General features: G+C 51.3%; 2 protein-coding genes across 5 annotated transcripts in view; one reads left to right on the forward strand and one right to left on the reverse strand.

Annotated features, from left to right (window-relative positions):
• Nucleotides 1-590: 590 nt before the first annotated feature.
• Nucleotides 591-12,072, reverse strand: ATOSB (atos homolog B). Of its 4 annotated transcripts, none has more exons than XM_058523452.1 (9): nt 12,004-12,072; nt 4,469-4,612; nt 3,255-4,224; nt 3,048-3,106; nt 2,751-2,856; nt 2,473-2,631; nt 2,184-2,252; nt 1,929-2,104; nt 591-1,814 (listed from the first exon to the last, which is right to left on the reverse strand). In XM_058523452.1, exons 3-9 carry the CDS (start codon nt 4,146-4,148, stop codon nt 1,661-1,663), a joined length of 1,617 nt encoding a protein of 538 aa, XP_058379435.1. In that variant the 5' UTR covers nt 4,149-4,224; nt 4,469-4,612; nt 12,004-12,072; the 3' UTR covers nt 591-1,660. The 4 variants fall into 4 exon arrangements, with proteins under 4 accessions (XP_058379435.1, XP_058379434.1, XP_058379433.1 ...); XM_058523451.1 differs by lacking the exon at nt 12,004-12,072 and adding an exon at nt 11,562-11,625; XM_058523450.1 differs by lacking the exon at nt 12,004-12,072 and adding an exon at nt 7,172-7,399.
• UNC13B (unc-13 homolog B) overlaps nt 11,992-18,996 on the forward strand; it is a 304,136-nt gene continuing 297,131 nt past the window's right edge. The window contains exons 1-2 of the mRNA XM_058523437.1: nt 11,992-12,141; nt 13,377-13,500. The gene's annotated coding sequence lies outside the window, so the exon portion shown is untranslated. The remainder of the gene's footprint in view (nt 12,142-13,376; nt 13,501-18,996) is intronic.

Raw genomic sequence — 18,996 nt, forward strand, 5'->3', positions numbered from 1 at the left:
AATTGGCGCTGACTCCTCGCCATGGTTGCCATAGTGACATTCTCTGGTAGTCCTGCTGTGTTTTACCCAGCTCTCCCACTGCGGACTGACCCTATTCTCGTTACGCTGGTTACTAGGCTTAACATGGCCCGTGATTTGACTGAGATTCCCCCCCCCCCCCCTTTTCCCAAGGCACCGTAGCCTTTTTTGCCTCTTCCCAGCCGGGGTCTGTAAGGCCAGGCACCCTTGCATACAGAGGCCAGCACACCCAGCGTTAAGCCTTGTCTGGAGCACATCACCCTGCACACAGCCCTGACGCTCTGGCACACGCTTTAAGAGACTTGCACAGTCACTGTAGCTCAGAGGGGCTAAAGTCATTAACAATAGAAGCAGTGTAAGAACCCAGATCCACATTCAGAGTGCAGCTTTTATGGCTGAACCTTCCCCACCACCTCACCCCATTATCTGAAAAGAGCAAGACAAGACCCTAAGAATGATCAGGGCCTCAGGCCTCAGGCCTCCCCTCTGGGAGAAAGAGCAGAGTCACAGCTCCAGTTGGGCCCTCTATCCCCATTCCCATGCTCTCCCCAACAGAAAAAGTAGAGCTTAGCTCAAGTTTTCAAACAAGAATTTATTCTTTCTTTTTTTATGTTTCCTAAAAAAAGTACCAGGTACAATTTTTTACTGTTTTTTTTTTTTGTCTTTTTTAACTTTCAGCAAATGCTTGTTCCCCTCAGCCCAGTGCCAGAAGTCAGGGCTAAGGCTGTCAGAGTCTGGAGTGGGGAAGGGGGTAGTTGGGAACCACATGACTGAGTTTGAGGGGTGCCCCTCACCGCAGCTGAGGTAGGTGGGTCAGAGTCTGGCCAGGTGAAAGGAGGCACCCCAGTCCTTGGCCCCGACTCTGCCCCCTGAACACCTTCCTCAGTCAGGACCCCAAAGCAAGGAGACACAAGCAGGAGGAGAGGGAGAACTGGAGTCTGGAGCCCTAGATGAGGGGTGGTTAACCCCCATGTGTGCACATGCATGCACACTCTCTTTCTCACACACACACACACATAGATAGAAGTTGGCTTTCAGAGAGGGGTCAGAGAGTAGGGGAAGTGAAAGGAATGGGGAAGGACAAGGGAAGCTGAGTCTTTGGCTAGTGACTCAGTCCTTCTGGGATACACTCTCCACCCTCTGCTGAGGGCGAGCAGTTCTCCCCCAGCCCCCACATCAGCCTCTTCAACCCCTGAGGTTGGAGCAATATGTGAGAGTGAGAAAGGAGGAGGGGCAATGCCAATTATCATGGTTGGGAGGTTACCAAGGCAACCCAATTTGAATAAATTATAAATTAAAAATAAATAAAATAATAAGTGGCCCCTGCCCAGGACAGGGAGGCAACGCTGGCACAACTTGCCTGGGAACTTGGGACAACTTCAGGGTAGCTCTGGTTCCTGCCCACCACGTAAGCCGGCCTGGGAAATCCGGCGGCAGGGGGGCAGGCACGTGAGTACCCAGAGCAGGGCAGAGTGTGGTAAGGATCAGCTTTAAACACCCAAATAATCAGTTTGGGCATGAGCATAGCGAGGGCTTTAATTCAAGCCTGAAGGTCTCTCACCACCTCTCCACATGTTTGCTCTGTCCAGGATGGAGTAGGATGGGCAGGTCCTTGGCCCACATGGGTTCAGGGCACTGACAATCACGGCAAAGGTGAATAACGTGGATTGTCAGGGGCCTCAGTCACAGCCTGCAGTTCGTAGGGGAGGCCTGTGTCCAGTTCCAGGCTCCGGCGGGAAAAAAGCAAGCGGATGTCTCCATGCAGGCTTAAGCGGCCTGAGCGGGAGCTCCGGAACCTAGGGGAGGACAGGGTGATCAAAGAAAGAATCCAGAAGTAGAGAAGCCAGGAGAAATCCTATTCAGGGAAGGGATACCTGGGCCTCCCCAGCTGCCGCTGGGCCCGTCCTCACCTGAGGTGCAGCAAGTAGCAGAGGAGGCGGCGGATGGGACTCGCATTTCCCTCCTCACCCACAGGCACCAGAAAGAGGCGATGGCGCAGGAAGGTCATGTGGGCAGCAGGCATGTCCGAGAAGTCAAAGGTCACAAGGAACATCTTCACCACAGTCTGGTTGGGGTTAAATAAGGTCTGGGGACAGGGCAGACAAGGTTGGTAGAGCCTAGGGGCTGTCTTCCTCTCCCCATTCCCCCCGTCAGGGAAAACTCACCACTTGGATGGTGCCCACCTTGGGCACGCTGTAACCCTTCCTCCCCAGGGGGTTCAGGTCCACGATGCCCTGGGAAGGCCATGGAGCCATGAGCCAAGGTGGGGTCTGAGAGAGCCTCGAATACTCACCACCTCCACAATCTTTCACTCCAGGACCCCTGGCCCCTGCCCCACACTAGAGTTCTCCCCACCTGGCCCTGCCTCCCTCTTAGGTGAGAACACTAAAGAATACCTCCTGCCCCCAACCCATCATCCTCACGAGCTAACTTTGGATTGAGGTCAGGTCATACCAGGAAGGGGGCCGGGGCATTTTGCTCAGAAACATCAAAGAAGGTGACAGTGACAGGGAGTGTGACATGCTGGGGGCAGTAGGATCCACTAGCTCCAATCTCTGCCGTGAAGCCCTCAATGTGGCCAGATGGTGCAAAGCGTCCTTGCAGTAGTGATTCCTGGGGTTTGAGGAAAACACAATATGAGAGAGATGCCAGCTATTTTCCTTATCCCTCCAAGCCACACTCCACCACCTCACTCTCCCCAAAACCCCGTCACAGACTCCGAAGGGAACTACCTCAAAGTTGCCCAACAGAGTACGGCTGACGGCAGGGGTAGGAACGGGGGAGGCACTGAGGGGGCTCAGCAGGCCTGGCCCCTTCTGGAGGCTTCGAAGGGAGCTCCTGGTAGGGGAGGGGACACAAAGTAGGTTCGCTTGAGGCATTCTGGGATGCTTGCTCATGTCCCTAGGCCCCACCCTTTGCCACTACCTAGGGCTCCTGCCCTGGGGTCCCCCACCCTTGGGCTGAAAAGAGGATTACAGACTTCTGTCTCATTTTCAGGGACAGGGCACAGGGAGAAGCTGGTCACTTACAGCTTCAGGCGACGGGCACCTTTCAGCCTCCGCCCCATGGGACTGCAGTCTCTTGGGTCCTATGGAAAGGAAAGAGATTGGGTAGAAGCCAGGTATGTTTGGGAGCAGGGGTTCACCACAAGTTCTCACAGGAACATCCCCCCAGGCTTTCACCTTTTCCCCTACAGATATCCACTTAAGAGTAGAGCACCTCCTCGCACGGCTTACCAGCACAGGCTCCTTGGTTCCAGGCAGCAGGTGGCTCCAGAAGGATGTGGCTTTGGCATCAGAACTGTTGGCAGCAGGAGGGTGGCCCAGGGTTCCCCGGCGCCTCCGAGGGGCTGGCCCCTCATCCTCAGAGCTGACATCCAGGGCTTCTCCAGCAGGAAGCAGCCTTCGCTTGGTGGGACAGGGGCCTGGAGGTCCAGGGCCAGGGGGTGTGTGCTCGGGACTGTGGCCATTGGCAGTGCCAGGGGACTCCCTAGGCCAGGGGCTGCCCCCATTGCCCACCCCAGCCACTGGGCTCTTACCCCCTATTTGTGCAAGACTGTGCAAATCAGTATCAAGTGTGTGCATTTGGCCCTGAGGGGCTGGCCCTGGGGACTCCCCCAAGGACGCCTGTCCCCCTGGATCTGGGGAAACCCAGTCTCTTGTGTGCAAAGTATTGCAGGAAGCATTTGATGGGTGCCAGGGGGGACTCCAGGCCCCTGAAGTCCAAGGTGAAGTGGAGCTACCGCCCTGTTCCACAACACAGAGGCCATGATGGCAGAAATGCTGGCTGGCCACACCCAGTCCTAGCCCCAGTCCCTCTGGGCCCACGAGCCCCACAGTAGATGGTTCTTCAGGGGGTAGTCCCTCTCTGGCCCCCAGCCCAGGGCCTCTCTTCAGCTCCCGGGGACCCTCAGTGGGTGGGGCTGGCCGTTTCAGGACCCTGTGAGGCTCGGAGGCACCAGCTGGAGGAGAAAAGATGGATACCTGGTAGACCCCGGGGGATGTCGCCCCCCCTGCTGGGCTGTAGCCCATGAGCAGGCCACCCTGGAGGGCCCCCTGCCTGACTGCAGGCTGCGAAGGGCCAGCCTCTGGCTGTGAGGATGGAGACAGCTCCGCCTGCACGTGGCGCATGAAGCCCCGCCTTGGGTCAGGGGGGCCCCCCCACACAGCCTTTATGCTGGGCCTGGGCTGGGGGGCCTGAGGACATCTGTGCAAGAGAAGAGAAGAAAAGGTGATCAGAGGAATCAATTAGTCTTCTCCCTCCCAGCTGACTTTCAGATCCTCCCATGGCCTGAAGAGGTGACCTTGTGGGGTTCCTGGGGGTAAAGGTGTCCAAATCCCCAGATGGATTAATGGAATATAGAGGCCACGCCCAGAACTTCCAAGAGGGTGACATGTTTAGTTCAGCTTTCTTACTGTACCTGCTTCCCCTCCCTCTCCCTGGCACTCACCCCGATGAAGAGGCCTTAAGCCCAGCTCTGTGTTCCCTCTTCCTAAGTGATGCCTTGCTCTCCTAGCTTGCAGTCTGGTCCATGGCCGCTGCACTGGCAAGGTGACTGCCACCATTCCGTGTAGCTCCTGGGCTCAGCTGGACCCTGAGGAGAGAAGAACAGACATAAGCCAGGATCCCTGGAGCCAGTGGTAAGGCTCCTTTCCAACTGTGGGCTAAGAGAGCACCCCCAGTCCATCCTCCTCCCATGAGGAGCTCTTCAGAAACAGAAGGGGCCATCTTGGGATCCAGGGCCCAGAGGACAGAGCTAAGGAGCCACAGAGAGGCAGGTCTTGGCTCAGTGTAATAAGGATGTGAGAAGTATGTTGAGGCAGGATGATCACTTGTCAGGGCCACCACCTGGGGGACCCCTGCCCTAAATAGGAGGGGGGATGAGATACCCTAAGACCCAAGAGACCATGCCAACTGAGAGGTGGCCAGGACAAGAATTCAGCCCTCCTAATCAAGACCACTGAGTTGCACAATTCCTTCCCAAAGGGACAAGTGCCACCCCCAAGCCCTAAGGGTAGAGGTCTTACAGAAACTCACACCCCATCAGCACTCCTTAGAGGTATAAACCTCAGGTCAGCTCAGAGTGGGCCCTTCAGCCTTAAACTCCCAATTGCCCCCAGCAGTCTGTCCCTTAATGGGAGGCAACAAATCTAACCAAAAACAAGTCTGGTGGGTAGGAGGCACTGCCAGAAGGCACTTTCCAGGGCCTACCCCTCCCCTTAGGCCCTGCAAACTAAAGATAAGGCAGAGGCACTCAGACAGCTGGAAGCAACTAGGAGTACCTCTCCACTCCTCCCAAAACATCCAACACCCAAAAACCCAACCCACTGCTTTTCTGCCAGGGCACAAAATGGTCTTTACTGACCAGTCCACTCTCAGGAGCCAATACTGGGTGAGGGGAATTGAAGTTAAGTTGAAGGCCATCTTCCTTCATGGGAGGAAATACTGCCCCCAGGATCAATCTTCTCCTTTGGGCAGTTGCCTGTGCTGCCTGCCATTCACAATACCCTTTCCCCTTCAAGGAATACCCCCGGATGCCTCCCCAAGCCCTACCCTTCCTCCTTGGCTAGGCCAAATGTCATCCCCTCCAGAAAGCCTACTCTGGCCACCCCAGACCATAGATATTTCTCTCTCCTCTGAGACCTCAGCTATGGCAGTGTCACCATCTCCTGTAACCCAGTGACAAGTTTGCTTGCTTCTCTGGGTAAGACATCTCCTAGAGTGACCATAGGGTTCTTGAGGGTAGGTCTGTGCCCCACTTCTCCACCCAACTCCAAGCATAGGGGTAAGCAAGTAGCAGAGCTCAAAAAAGTGGAATGCAAGTCCCAGAGATCTGGGCAGCAGTCCTGACAGTGCAGAGGAAAACCAACCCCCAGGATGAAAGAAGCAGAGAAACTAACTGTATAGGAAGAATCAGCAACAGAGGTGGGGGTGGGGGGCAGGCAGAAAGGGGAGATTTACACCCAGGACTGAAAAGCTCTCCTACACCAAGTTCTCAACATTGTACCTCACACTATCCTATTTCACCAAGTTCCCATTAGAACTGAGATCCCTAAGAAAATTCTGGTTTTCTGTGGTGGGTGGGGTGTCTGGAAAGAGCAGAACGCCAACGATAGTGTTGTCAGAGGGTACAACCTGTACTGGTCTCTACCCCTCCTTTCCTCTACCCAAGCCATACAGATTCAGGAAGGGCCTTTTCCTTAGCACTCACAACTCCAGGTCATCCAGTTGGCCTCTTGAGCCCTTGCCCTGGGGAAGCCAGGTGATGACATGATGCCCTACTTGACCCCAGCATGCCTGGCATCTGCTCATTACCCCAGAGCCCTCTCGGTTCCCATGCTGTCAATGAGAAACTCTAAGACTCACTTCCTGCCACCCAGCCAGTCTGGCTCTAGACCATGGCTTCAAGCTGACTCATGGGGCAGGACTGTGGGCAGTGGTGGTGGGGGGGGGGACCCGCCGGCGAGGCCAAACCTCACTCTCTGTGCAGGGAGCAGGCAGCAGCTGGCGTCAAACAGCTGTGCCAAGCTGTAGCTGGCAAGGACTACAGCTCCCAACATGCCAAGGGAGCAAGGCCAGCAAAAACAACAAGTCCCAGAATACCATGGGGTGTGTCCCCTCAGACACCTGCTAGGCCTGGGAGGTGGGGTAGGTGGATGTTGGTATAGGTACAAGCTCCCAGGCTCATTATCCCCTTCCCTTCAATATTAAAGGTATCTATTTCTACCCTGATCAAGGGGGATGGCAGGAAGGAGAATTCCTCTCCATGTGCTTTCCACCCTCATTCTGTTCAGAGAGAACTGCTCTACAGCTGCTCTACATTTTGTCCCTGCACACGTCCCCACAAGCTTGGGGGGCTGTTCCCATGGACCACTACTGTGGGTAGGAAGGTCAACCTCTGCTCTCTCACCAATCCCTTGGCTGCTGGCCTAGAGCCCTCTACCTTCAGGGGAGAGGGAACAGATCTCAGCACCCTCTCCAAACTGAGCCTGGTAGACTCACTCGGCTCCTGCACTCCTTGTTCTGGAGGATCCCCCACCCCATGCTTAGCCTCCCGGTCCTTTCTCTCTCCTCTCCTCCCCACAGCCTGGGACAGGACCCATTCCCTACTGGGGCTTCGGAGATTTGCTCTTTCCCCCTAGCACACACTCACCCCGCTCCCAAATTGGCTCCACCAGGCGGCCGCTGCTCCGGGCCCTTCTGTCCAGTCCCGGTCCCTCCCCTCCAAACCCTGGTCCTCCCCACCACGGCCCCCAACTCAGACAAAGGGTAGCTCAGGCTGAGCCCTGCTCTGCTTGGCTCTTCTCTGTTCAGCTTCGTGTGCAACACTAGCGGGACCTGGCCCCCGCAGCCCCCTAGCCGCTGCCGCGCCCCTCCCCGCGACTGCCCCTCCCCATGGCCGCCGGGGCTCCGCGCTGCCGACTCTGCCGCCCCTCTGACTCACAGGCCATTTCCTACCAGCTGATGGGGCCGCCCGCCCCGCCCAGCGCCCCAACACCCCCACCGGCCGCCGCGGCCGCCACGCCCCCCCCAGACCACGCCCTCCATGAGCAGCGACCAGGTTCATTGGCCCATAGGAGGCCAGCCTCCCCACGACCTCAAGTGTGAGGCACTCCCCCTCCAAGAGACGCACGCCCATTGGTTCATAAGGGGGGGTCGCCCCGCCCATCTTAACCCCTCATCTGCCCGGAGTCAAAAGCAGCTGTCTACCTTGCCTTTTAACCCTTTCAAAGACGTAGGCCTCCCACTTCTCACCCCAGCCCTTCCTTTTCCGATCTTGGTTAATAGGCCGCCCTGGGGCTTTTATAAGCACAGTTCGACAATCTCCAAAGTCAGCCTGCTCTTCTCACACCAGACCCCAAATATTCCCACTCCCATTCGTCTCTCCCAGCCTTGCAAACTAGAACTCCAGAGACCAGAGGATTGTCGAAGCCCAGGAAGCTTCCTTTATGCCAAAGCAGATGAAAAAGTCCTGAAGTGGGATCTTATCTCCTTCCACGGAGAAATGGTATTTTTCCTTCTCTTATTCTATATTGATGTTCTTTTGCCCTCATTAGAGGGGCCCCAAGGGCTCGTCAGATAGGGATACATTTTAATCCAGGGATGTAAACATCATTCTTTGTCTCTCTGAACTCCCATTCTGAGATCAGGCTGCTTCATCCCTTCTGCCAGTACTCTTTCTATTCATAGGCTCCTGTTCAAGGAGGCAGAGCACCCAGGGGAAGTGGAATAGGAAGGCTTCTGCCCAGAATGGGGGAAATGTGCCCAACTCTGGTGATGGAGCTCACCCTCATGACTCACAACTCACTCGAAACTCCCCACCCTCCCCCTGAGTCACTGGCCCCCAGGCCCAGGCCAGATCCAGCCAAATTAAGTGGCAGCAGAACCAGCATTCCTAATTTTTGTCCTCCTATTCTTTAAATGACCAGGATAGAAACCTTTGCAAGGATGAGGCATTAAAAGACATTTTTTAGAGGGGCTGGTTTGGGGCAAGCTAAGAAAATAGATAGCCCTGTCTACCTTTCCCTCTGGACTTGTTGGCAAGTCAGATAGTTTGGAACTTAAGAGGCTTTTTCTCCCAGTCTTCCACAGAAGCAAGAGGAAACCACCAGAGTTAAAAGAGGGATGACTCAAACTGAGGCCCTGGAGAATTGGCATCAGCAAGGACAGGCTCTCTGGTTGTGCCTCCAGAACTGGGGGAGTCCATTCATCTATAGTGCAGAGGCCACAGAAGGCCCAAGGTCCTTGTTTCTACTTTGCCTGTGCTGTGGGCCCCAAGGGCCCTGAGGTTGTCACTGGACAGTAAAAAGAGGCTCCCCTCCCCCTACTTCCTCCTTGTGCCCTACGCTTAGGAAGGACAAGCAAGTAACAGTTAGTTCCTCTAGGCTCCCTTCTCCTCACCTCAGTCCAGGGGAAAAACCCTGAAAAAGAACCCAGTTGCCATGGACTGACTTCCTTGCTGGTTCCCTAATGCTAAGGAACAGGATTAGGAAATTTTCAACACCCTGAACAAAATTGCAGAGTACCAATGTAAGAGACTACTTGCCTTATTAAAAGCTTGCTGGGAAGACAGGTAGACACAGAACACTGTAGAAAGGAATAATCACTTGGTGACCCCCCCTTTGTTCTATCTTACTGCCACTATCATAGGCCCAGGCCTTAGTTACCTACAAAGGTCAGGGGGCAATAATTCAGGGGGAAGGATCAAAAATGTTCTAGGCCTCAGTGTGCCCTGGGAAAGCAGCTTGGTACAATCAATAGGCCTCACCGAGCTGCCCTAAACTCTCACCCTGCTTTATTTTTTTCATAGCTGTTATCACCACCTGACACCTCCCTCCCTCTCCCTCCTTCTCCCTCCCTCTCCCTCACCCCCTCCCTCTCCCCTCCCTCTCTCTCTCTCTCTCTCTCTCACACACACACACACACACACACACACACATTACTTTCTCCCATTAGAATGGAAGCTCCATGATAGCAGCAACTTTGTCTGTTTTGTTCATGCTGATGTTCATAGAATCAACATCAGTGCCTGGCCCATAATAGATGCTCAATAAACACTGGCTGGAAGAAAGAATGAGCCCTGGGCTGAGTGAATAGCAATCAGGAGGCCTGGGTCCTAACTTCTGCTCTTTCACTGTGAGACCTGGAGAAAAATCGCAATCTCTTTGGACATAAATTTCCAAATCTGTAAAATGAGGGGTCTGTATAAACGATGACCACTGGGGGCCTCTACAACTCTGGCCTTGTACTGCTTACTTCTAATGGTGATTGTTCACTCATATCCATTTTCAGAAGATGGATCCAAGCGTCTGAATGCCTTGCTGCTTGTGTAGAAGCAGAAAGGCTATACACCCCAGCCTCAGCACAGCACAGCAAACTGATCACACAAATGCCTCAGGAAGCTGGAGTGAGTCTGCCCTAGGCCGGCCCCTCTGAGAGACAGTCTGGGAAGCTGTGTTGCCATAGCAATCAGCTCCTCCTCAAAAGGCTTCAGCCTGCCCTCTTTTACCCCACTCTACCCCATGGCTTTGTCTGGCATCAGCACCTCCTCCCTCCCCAGCCAGTCTCTCAGCTAGAGAAGGCTGGCTTGGGGCCCCTTTCAGCAACACTGCCACACTCATTCAGCCACTGTGTGGAAGGCATCCTTTCTCACCCTCTCCCAGCCAGCCCAGGGGCAAAAAGAACTCTGGCACTACATCAAGTCCCCTCAGGGAACCACAGGAGCCTCCAAGAGGACTAGGCCCTAGCCTCAGTTCTGGCAGTCAGCTTCCAAGTCAGGAGTGTGGGGAGCCATCCCCTCTTCCTCCCCCAGCTGAGGCTGGAACCTCACATCCTTTCCTGAGTTCAGCCCACAATAGTGGCCCACCTCTCAAAACATACATTCAAGACCCTCGATACTTCTCATCATTTCCCCTTCCCACAGAAGCCCAGAATTTTTGAGGTACCTAGGGTTTTCTACCCAGGAGAAGAAAAAGGGTGGGGAAAATCAGTTTGTGGCAAGTGGTAAAAATGTGCCTACCAGTCACTTGGGGGGCTGTTGGGAGAGACCTTGGCAGTAGTAGGGGTGGGGACTGGGCCTTGCTGCTGGTTACCAGGGTCTCTGGCCATTGAGTACAAAGTCCCAGGCAGGGCACAGCTCCTAGACAGGCAAGGACCAGGCCAGGCCCCAGGGCGAGGAAGGAAGTGGGAAATGAGCACACCCAGAACACAAGGGCAGGGCAAAGGGGGGGAGGGGGAAGACAGGGACCAAGGCAGGCTTCTGGGAGGAACAGGAACTAGAGTGAGGGGTTAACAGGAACTCAGTGGGGAAAGGGTCCCCAGAGACACCAGCTGGGGGAAGAAACCCTAGTCTCAGCCAGACAGATCCAAAGCAGACTGAGGAGAGAGTCACATACACCCCAGGGGCAAGCAGGGCCTGGATCCTCTCTAAGAGTGCTCAGGCCTGAAGGTGGAGTTAGGAGCTGAGGAGCCAGGAGCACTATGGACTGGCTTCCTCACCCTACTAATTCCATCACCCTCACTCCTAGAACACCGTACACAAACGTCTTTCTGGAGTCTTTACAATGCCCCCAGACTTTCTCAAAGCACTAGGGATTCTTCCCCCCTCACTTGATGCCTACAGCCCCCTTCCCTCATACAGTGCTCAGAGCCCCATCCCTTCTTCCTCCACACAGTCCCTCGGCCCCTCCCACACTCTGGACCGCCAGCCCTTCTCCATCACACAGCACCCTCTTTCCCCAAAGCGCCTTCAGATCCCCTCCTCTCAAGTATTGTCTCCAACCCCTCACATCAGACAGCACCTCGCCCCCTCACATTGTACGTCCCACCCCCACAAAGCACTCCCACCCCTCCCCCACAAGGGCCCCTGGAGAATGCACCTCCTTGCCCACACATCGAGCCCCCATCCCCTCCCCCACCTCTGTCTTCCTCTCCCTTAGCAGTCTCCAGATCCTCTTCTTCCCTAACGTGCGCCCCCTCTCCTCATGTCTGCCCAAGCGCACCCCCGTCCTTGTCCCTTCTTCCACACGCACCCCGCTCCACACCTGTAGTTCCGTGACTCCCCTTGCACCTGAGGAGGTAGTGGACGGGGGCAGTTACTGAGCGGCCCTGCTGCAGCCTGGGCCTGCAAACCTCGCCCCTTCGGCCCGAGCCCCGCCCCCGCAACGCCCGGGCCCACCCTCTCCCTGGTCCCACCTCCCACCTTCCCCGGGCTCGTCCCCTTTCCTAGTTGCTTCAGTTCCTGGGGCACCCCACCGTGACCCAGGCCCCGCCCTCTGGCCCCGCCCCCTCTCGTCCTCCCGGCGTCTCCGGGAACCTCCGCTCGTCCCAGGCCCCACCCCTGACCCCGCCCCCTGTGGTCTCCCCGCCTTTCGCTGGGACCCGCCCCTCGGATTCCAGGCCAGCAGAGCCCGGCCAGGCCCCTCCACCCCGAGCTCCCTCCGGTCTCGGAGCCTCCCTTCCCCGCCCCTTCTCCCGCTCCCTCACCCGGGCGCTCGCGCTCCAGCCCGGATGCGCTGGCTCTGACTGGCGGCAGCGGCCCCGATGGATGGCGGAGGAGACAAAGTGATGGCTGCAGGTCGCCGGAGGACCCACCCCGGCCGCGTGCGGCTTCTGTGATGACAGGTCTGGAGGGGCGGGGCCTCGCCGACCGGATCCGGCCGGGCCTGGGAGCCGGGGCCCGGGCCAGAGCGCTACCCGGCGGGCTCCGAGCCTGGCGGGGCGCTCCTCAGGCTGTCGCGCCTCTGTGAGCTGCCCGCGGAACTCGCGCCTCTGTGGGGACGCCGGGGTTAGCGCTCGCACTTGCCCTAACGGGGGAGGTCTGTGGGGTTCGCAAGTGCTGAAGCAGTCTCAGGGTCTGTGAAATGGGGCAGTCTGGCTGATGGGTCTCCAGGCTGTGAGGCTAAGCGGTTTCAGCAGCCTGCGCTGTGCGGAGAGTCCGAGTTCTGGGAGACCGGCAGGAAGGATGGGATGTGGACCTGGGGGGTGGGTCCGCCGGGAAGTCTGTGAGTTCCAGCAGCCTAAGTGCTAATAGGAGTCAGGAGAGCCTGCAATCGCCGGAGAAAGGTAGAGCCTTTGCTTTGCACAAGTGTCGAGTGAACTGTGTGCCAGTCACATGTGTTCTGTAATTTAATTAGCGCTTGAGTCTCCTCTCCGACTTCCCCCGCCCCACGGGTTTCCGAGACACAGCGGGGAGGGCGACGCTTACCAGCTACCGGTAGGTGGCAGCACAGGACCCTTGCAGGACTGAGTGGCCCTGAGCCCAGGGCCTTTCAGGACTCTCCGTGGAGCGGGCGGTATAGACGGATGTATAGTGCGTCGGACCTGGTAAAAGTTCTTTGAAAGTCTCAGATTCTTTAGGTGTCTGTGACTTTCTTTCTGTGAGTAGTTAACTTAAGCTCGTTTACTGAACACCAGTGGTGTACTAGGCGCAAGGAAAAAGAAAAAATTTTGTCTGCCTTTAAAGAACTTTAGATTGTCATACAAATACCTACATAATCCTGGAGAGAGTAAAGTTGGAAGGGTTTTGCGTAGTGGAAAAAGCACAGAGTTTGTAGTCGTGGGTTGGTCTCTGAACTTTGGGTATTGGGTATTTACTAACTATGAATTTGGGTAAATTACTTGACTTTTTAAAAAATAAAGTTTTAATTTTAGAACAATTTTAGATTTAGAGAAAATTTGTGAAGATAGTACAGAGAGTTTCCATAAACCCCACAGCCAATTTCCCCTCTTATTATCTTACATTAGTATGGTTCATTTGTTACAATTAATTAACCAATATTGATATACTATCATTAACTAAAGTCCATACTTTATTCAGATTTTCTTAGTTTTTACCTTATGTCCTTTTTCTGTTCCAGAATCCCATCCAGGACAGCACATGGCATTTAGTTGTCATGTCTCCTTAAGCTCCTCTTGGCTGTGACAGTTTCTCAGGCTTCCTTGTTTTTGATGACCTTGACGGTTTTAAGGAGTGCTGGTCAGGTATGTTGTAGAATGTCTTTCCGTTGGGATTTGTGTGATGTTTTTCTCATGATTAGACTGGGATTATGGGTTTTGAGGAGGAAGACCCCAGAGATAGAGTGCCAGTTCCATCACACATCAAATCTATGTGTATGTGTATGTTGTGTGTTTACATACACAATATTGACATTATACTGTATACTTCGTATTGCAATGTTTTTTTTTAAGTTAATGGCTCCTAAACATTCTCTGAGTCTTTATTCTTCTACAAGATTTAAAAAATTTCTTTATGAAATATTTTAGGCATACAGAAAGTTATAATGAATACTATAACAAACACATGCTTCTCACACAGCTTTATCAAATCTTAATATTTTACCACATTTGCTTCAAATTCTCTTTTCAGGAAATTCATATTTCACATAAAGTTGAGCTTTCATATACTTCTTCCTAATCTCATTCTTTTCTTTCTCTTGTTCTTTATCTTCTCTCCTCTGCATTTTTTTTTCTCGGTGAGAAAGATCAGCCCTGAGCTAACATCCGTTGCCAATCCTCCTCTTTTTCCTAGGGAAGATTGGCCCTGAGCTAACATCTGTGCCCATCCTCCTCTATTTTATATGTGGGACACCAGCCACAGCATGGCTTGATAAGGGGAGCATATGTCTGCACCCGGGATCCGGACCTGCGAACTCCAGGCTGCCAAAGCGGAGCGCACGAACTTAACCACTATGCCACCAGGCCAGCCCTCTTCTCTGCATTTTTAAATATAAATTTATTGACTGATATATATGTATTTCCAATGGCTGTATACCTAGGAGTAGAACTGCTGAATCATAGGGCACATATATGTTCAGCTTTAGTAGATATTGCCAATATTTTTTCCGAAGGGATTGTAGCAGTTTGCATTCCCATAACAATATATCAGAGGTCGAGTTTCTCCACATCCTTGCCAACTCTTGGTACTGTCAGTCTTTTTAATTTCAGCTATTCTAGTATATATATAATGGTATCTCATTGTGGCTTTAGCTTGCATCTTCCTGCTATCTAGTAAAGTTGGGGCACCTTTTCCTGTGTCTGTTGGTTATCTTCTTTTGTGACTTCCTTGATCAAGTCCTTGGCCCATTTTTCCATTTGGTTGTCTGTTTTTTTTCTGTCTTTTTGTAGAAGCTCTTTGTATATTCTGCATATGATTCTTTTGTTAGAGAAATCTATTACAAATGACTTTTCCCACTCTGTAACTTGCCTTTTTATTTTCTTAGTTGTGTTTTTCAATGAACAGAAGTTCTTAACTTTAATCCAGTCCAATTTATCTTTTTGTTTTGGTTAATGTGTTTTATGCTCTGTTTAAGAAGTCTTTGCCTAACCCCAAGGTAATGAATATATTCTGTTATGTTATTGTCTAGAAGCTTTATTATTTTACCTTTTATAAGTCATCTTGTGTATGGTGTGAGGTAGGAGTCAAGATTCATTTTTCTTCGCACATGGTTATCCAGTTGATCTAGCACTTTTTGTTGAAAACAAAGTACAATTTCCAAAAAGTTAAAAGCAAGATTCTTATAAGAATATAGAATGAACACATGTCAAAGATTTATTTAACTCTAATGAGGGAATAAGCAGGATGGTAAAGCATATTCAATGATCATTTGAGGAAATTAGGTATTAGAGTTCTAGAGGAGACATGTATATAGAGATAGAGATAGAGAGATTTTATTATGAAGAATTAGCTACAAGATTATGGATCTGACAAGTCCCCAGATCTGTAGCCGGCAAGCTGGAGGCCCAGAAAAGCTAATGACGTAGCTCCAGTCCCAGTCTAAAGGCCTAAGGACCAGGAGAGCTGATGGTGTAGTTCCAGTCTGAAAGCCAGCAGGCTCAAGACCCAGGAAGAGCTGATGTTTCAGTTCAAGTCCAAAGGCAGGAAAAAAGACCAATCTCCCAGCTCAAAGGCAGTCCGCCAGAGAGAAATTCTCTCTTACTCAGCCTTCTTGTCCTATTCAGGCCTTCAGCTGACTGGATGAGACCCACTCACATCAGGGAGGGCAATCTGCTTTACTGAGTCTACTGATTCAAATGTTAATCTCATCCAGGAACATCGTTACAGACGTACCCAGGATAATGTTTGACCAAATATTTGGGCACCCTGTGGCCCAGTCAAGTTGACACATAAAATTAACCATCACAGGTATTTATAGGCATTTGGAAAAGGAATGTTAGAATAAGATTGTTAGGTTACATATAAAACTGGTTAATGTCTACAGGACAATAACACCATAACATTATCTACTAATCAGAAATCCTTTGCATCATTACCAGACAAAAATCTGTGAGTTAACATGTGACTTCACAGAGTTTTAGTCTTTGTAGCATTTCCAAGTTTTGGATGATTTTTGTTGACAAAACAATTCTTTCCCTCACTGCTTTGCAGTGTCTCCTTTTTCATAAAACAAGTGTTCATAATATGTGGTCTGTTTCTGGACCCTCTGTTCTATGGATTTATTTGTCCATCCTTGCACCATTACCTCACTGTCTTTTTTTGTGTGTGTGAGGAAGATCAGCCCTGAGCTAACATCTGTTGCCAATCCTCTTCTTTTTGCTGAGTAAGATTGGCCCTGGGCTAACATCCGTGCCCATCTTCCTCTACTTTATATGGGATGCCGCCACAGCATGGCTAGACAAGCAGTGCATTGGTGTGCGCCTGGGATCCGAACCTGCGAACGCTGGGCCGCTGAAGTGGAGCGCGTGCGCTTAACCACTGTGCCACTGGGCTAGCCCCCCTCACTGTCTTAATTACTGTAATTTTGTAATAAGTTTTGATGTTTGGTAGTGCATATCCTCCAACTTTAAGATTGTGAGATTATATTGACTATTCTTGGCTCATTCCATTTCCGTACAAATTTTAGGATCAGCTTGTCAATTTTCATACACACACACGCGCACACACACACACAAATCTATCTTCTAGGATTTTCACTGGGACTGCGTTAAATCTACAGACCAGACATTTAGGTTGTTTCTAGTTTTTTGCTGTTACAAATAAGGTTAACATTCCTTTATTTAGTAAAGGAGTTGTAGAACTTTATAGGAATCTTTTCACTTTAGGCCCAAAGGAGAAAGAATAATATGGTGACTCAAAGCACACTGATCTTTTAAAACAAAACATTGAGGGAGATTTTATTTTGCTAAGTAGAATTTCTGGATCAACAAGTAGAATATATATTTTAAGACATTTCAATGGTTTTAACTTTTTGCATGCTGAGTTTGAGGTACCCGAGTGATCTTCAGGTTATTGGATATACGGGTTTGAGACTGAGCACAGCAGTCTGAACTAAAGATATAGACTTGAGACCTATTGACATAGACACATAACAGATATCTGTGGGCAAAAGTTAGAGTTTGTGGGGGAAGAAAAACAGAGGCTGTACACAGAGAATTGGGGCTCTACTTCACATCTATATTAAATAGTTTGTGGAGGAAAATGAGTTGGGGAAGAGTAGATTAAGAAGGAAGGGAGCCCTTTATCTTATGTGTATGTGTGTTGCAGGTGGGTGCAGGCCTTGGACTGTACCAGAGAGCTCCTCAGGGTGCCACTGGGCAAGGCTGTGTCAGTCCTGAGTTTCTTCTCCCTACCACCCTCCCACTCCCCCTCACCTTGTTCCCAGACCTTTGTGTGTTTTGGCTCTTGGAATTGTTACTGAACCAAAGTGAGTTCGCTTCCTGGTGAGTTAAAATCAAACTCTCTGCCAGAAGTAGTTGTCACAAAAAGTAAAGTATATTTGCAGCAAATAGAAGACCACACGGAATCATTTCCAAAGACATGGCAGGGGCCTTTTATTTTGGATGGGGAATAAATATTCAAAAGGGAGAGGTGGGCATTTGCAGGCTCAGTTGGCACCTCTCGGCTCATCTGCGCCGCACTGCTCTTGTGATGGGGCTCAGTCTGGTTCAGGGTGGTTGGTGATTGCATCTCTTAACATAACAAAAAGAAAAAAAACAATTTGGAGAAACAGTTAAATGCTTCTGAAACCTCCCTTGAGTTTCTTGCGGTAATTAGTCAGTGATAGAGTCAGTACCTGTTGTTTTCTTTTTGCCAGTTGGTGTTGACTGTCTCTAGGTACCTGGGTTTGCCTGTCTGTCCAGGTTTGATACTGAACCTCTTAATCTCAAGTTCATTGCGCAGCAATGAGATTGGTCTCATGATCAATGCGCAGCAAGCCAAACGCTGAGACATCAGTGCTTGGAGATGGAGGAAGGCCCCATTCAAGTTGGCCAAGACAAGAAGGCAGGAACATGGGTTCACTCAAATTCACCTTAACCAAAGCAAAAAGCAGGGGGTTTTATAGAGCTAAGGGGCTTGGCAGGAGGAGCTTATAAGCCCCTGGGCAGTCTGCAACAGCTGCTAGGGGCCGGCCATCTGATGATTGCAACCTACTCAAAGCCATTCTCTTTCTTCTGCAAAACAAACTCATAAATCCTTGAGACCCGAGTCACCCCTCAAGTTAAACAGGAGGACAGCAAATTGACAAGATTCATAACAAGGTCAGAAGGCAATCATGTTCTTATTGAATACCTACAGTAACCCTCAAGTACCTGGCTTCAGATTCACAAAGATAGGAATTGAATTTGGACTTTCTTTGAGGATTTCTGCTACCTTCCCCTCTGTCTTGTCAGCATTCTACACTGTGGATTAGCCTTCAGCTCCTCCTGACAGTCATGCCCTCTCCTTGTGTCCATATTGCTAGACTCTAGTTTTGTTCAAGTCCTGGGACCCTTTGGCTTACATCTCAAAAGACAGGTGTTTTGTATAGTTTATTTGCAGCTTGTTCCTTTAGAGGAGGAGAGATTGTGTAAACTTTTGTCTATGCACAGGGCCCACTCAAATAGTTGCTTTTGTAGATAGAATTGATGCCGGCTCTGATATCAGTTCCACTACATTAAACCCAGCATATACGCGATTAAAACCAAAAGCGCTCATTCTCTTTCCCTGCTTCTCTAAGTTACATTCATATGTAAATATCAGTTTTTAAAACCTTCCTATCCCTGAACTTCACAAGGCAAATAGAAGTTACAAATTGTTAGAGCCCAGGTGGCTTCATGCTGACATTTTGGCTGGTTACAGGTCCTTTGAAGTTTTGTTACAGGGAAGCTGATATCCAGAGAATATTAAGAAGCCAAAGCTTCTCAGACCCCAACTCCTTGGCTTCCTGGCACCAGAATCCACCATCCACCATGGAGACAGACAACCCAGGACACCCACCTTTGATTCCCTTATCTTGCCATCCTCCTCCCTGACAGCAGCCTCACAAGGCCAAAGGCAGGCTGGTGGGCAAGCGCCGACCAGCAAGGCCACAGGTTCCCCGACCCTACAGTGGTCACATTCCTCACAACCGCTAAAACCTCTTGCCTCCCATCTTTTGGGGAGACGGGACAAATTTGAGAGCTCTCATCTCCTGGCTGACATCACCCAAAACAAAAACCCTTTCCTTGCCATAAGCCTGGCGTTCCAGTTTTATTTGGCCC

This window comes from Diceros bicornis, chromosome 28, assembly GCF_020826845.1.
Source record: "Diceros bicornis minor isolate mBicDic1 chromosome 28, mDicBic1.mat.cur, whole genome shotgun sequence".
Classification (NCBI taxonomy): Eukaryota; Metazoa; Chordata; class Mammalia; order Perissodactyla; family Rhinocerotidae; genus Diceros; species Diceros bicornis.

Excerpts from the sequence above, each read along its gene's own strand:
- ATOSB (XM_058523452.1), bottom strand. The coding sequence starts at position 4,148 with ATGCGCCACGTGCAGGCGGAGCTGTCTCCATCCTCACAGCCAGAGGCT. Across the intron at positions 2,857-3,047 it reads GGTGCCCGTCGCCTGAAGCT|GAGCTCCCTTCGAAGCCTCC; the intron begins GTAAGTGACCAG and ends CTCCCCTACCAG. Across the intron at positions 1,815-1,928 it reads TGCTACTTGCTGCACCTCAG|GTTCCGGAGCTCCCGCTCAG; the intron begins GTGAGGACGGGC and ends GTCCTCCCCTAG.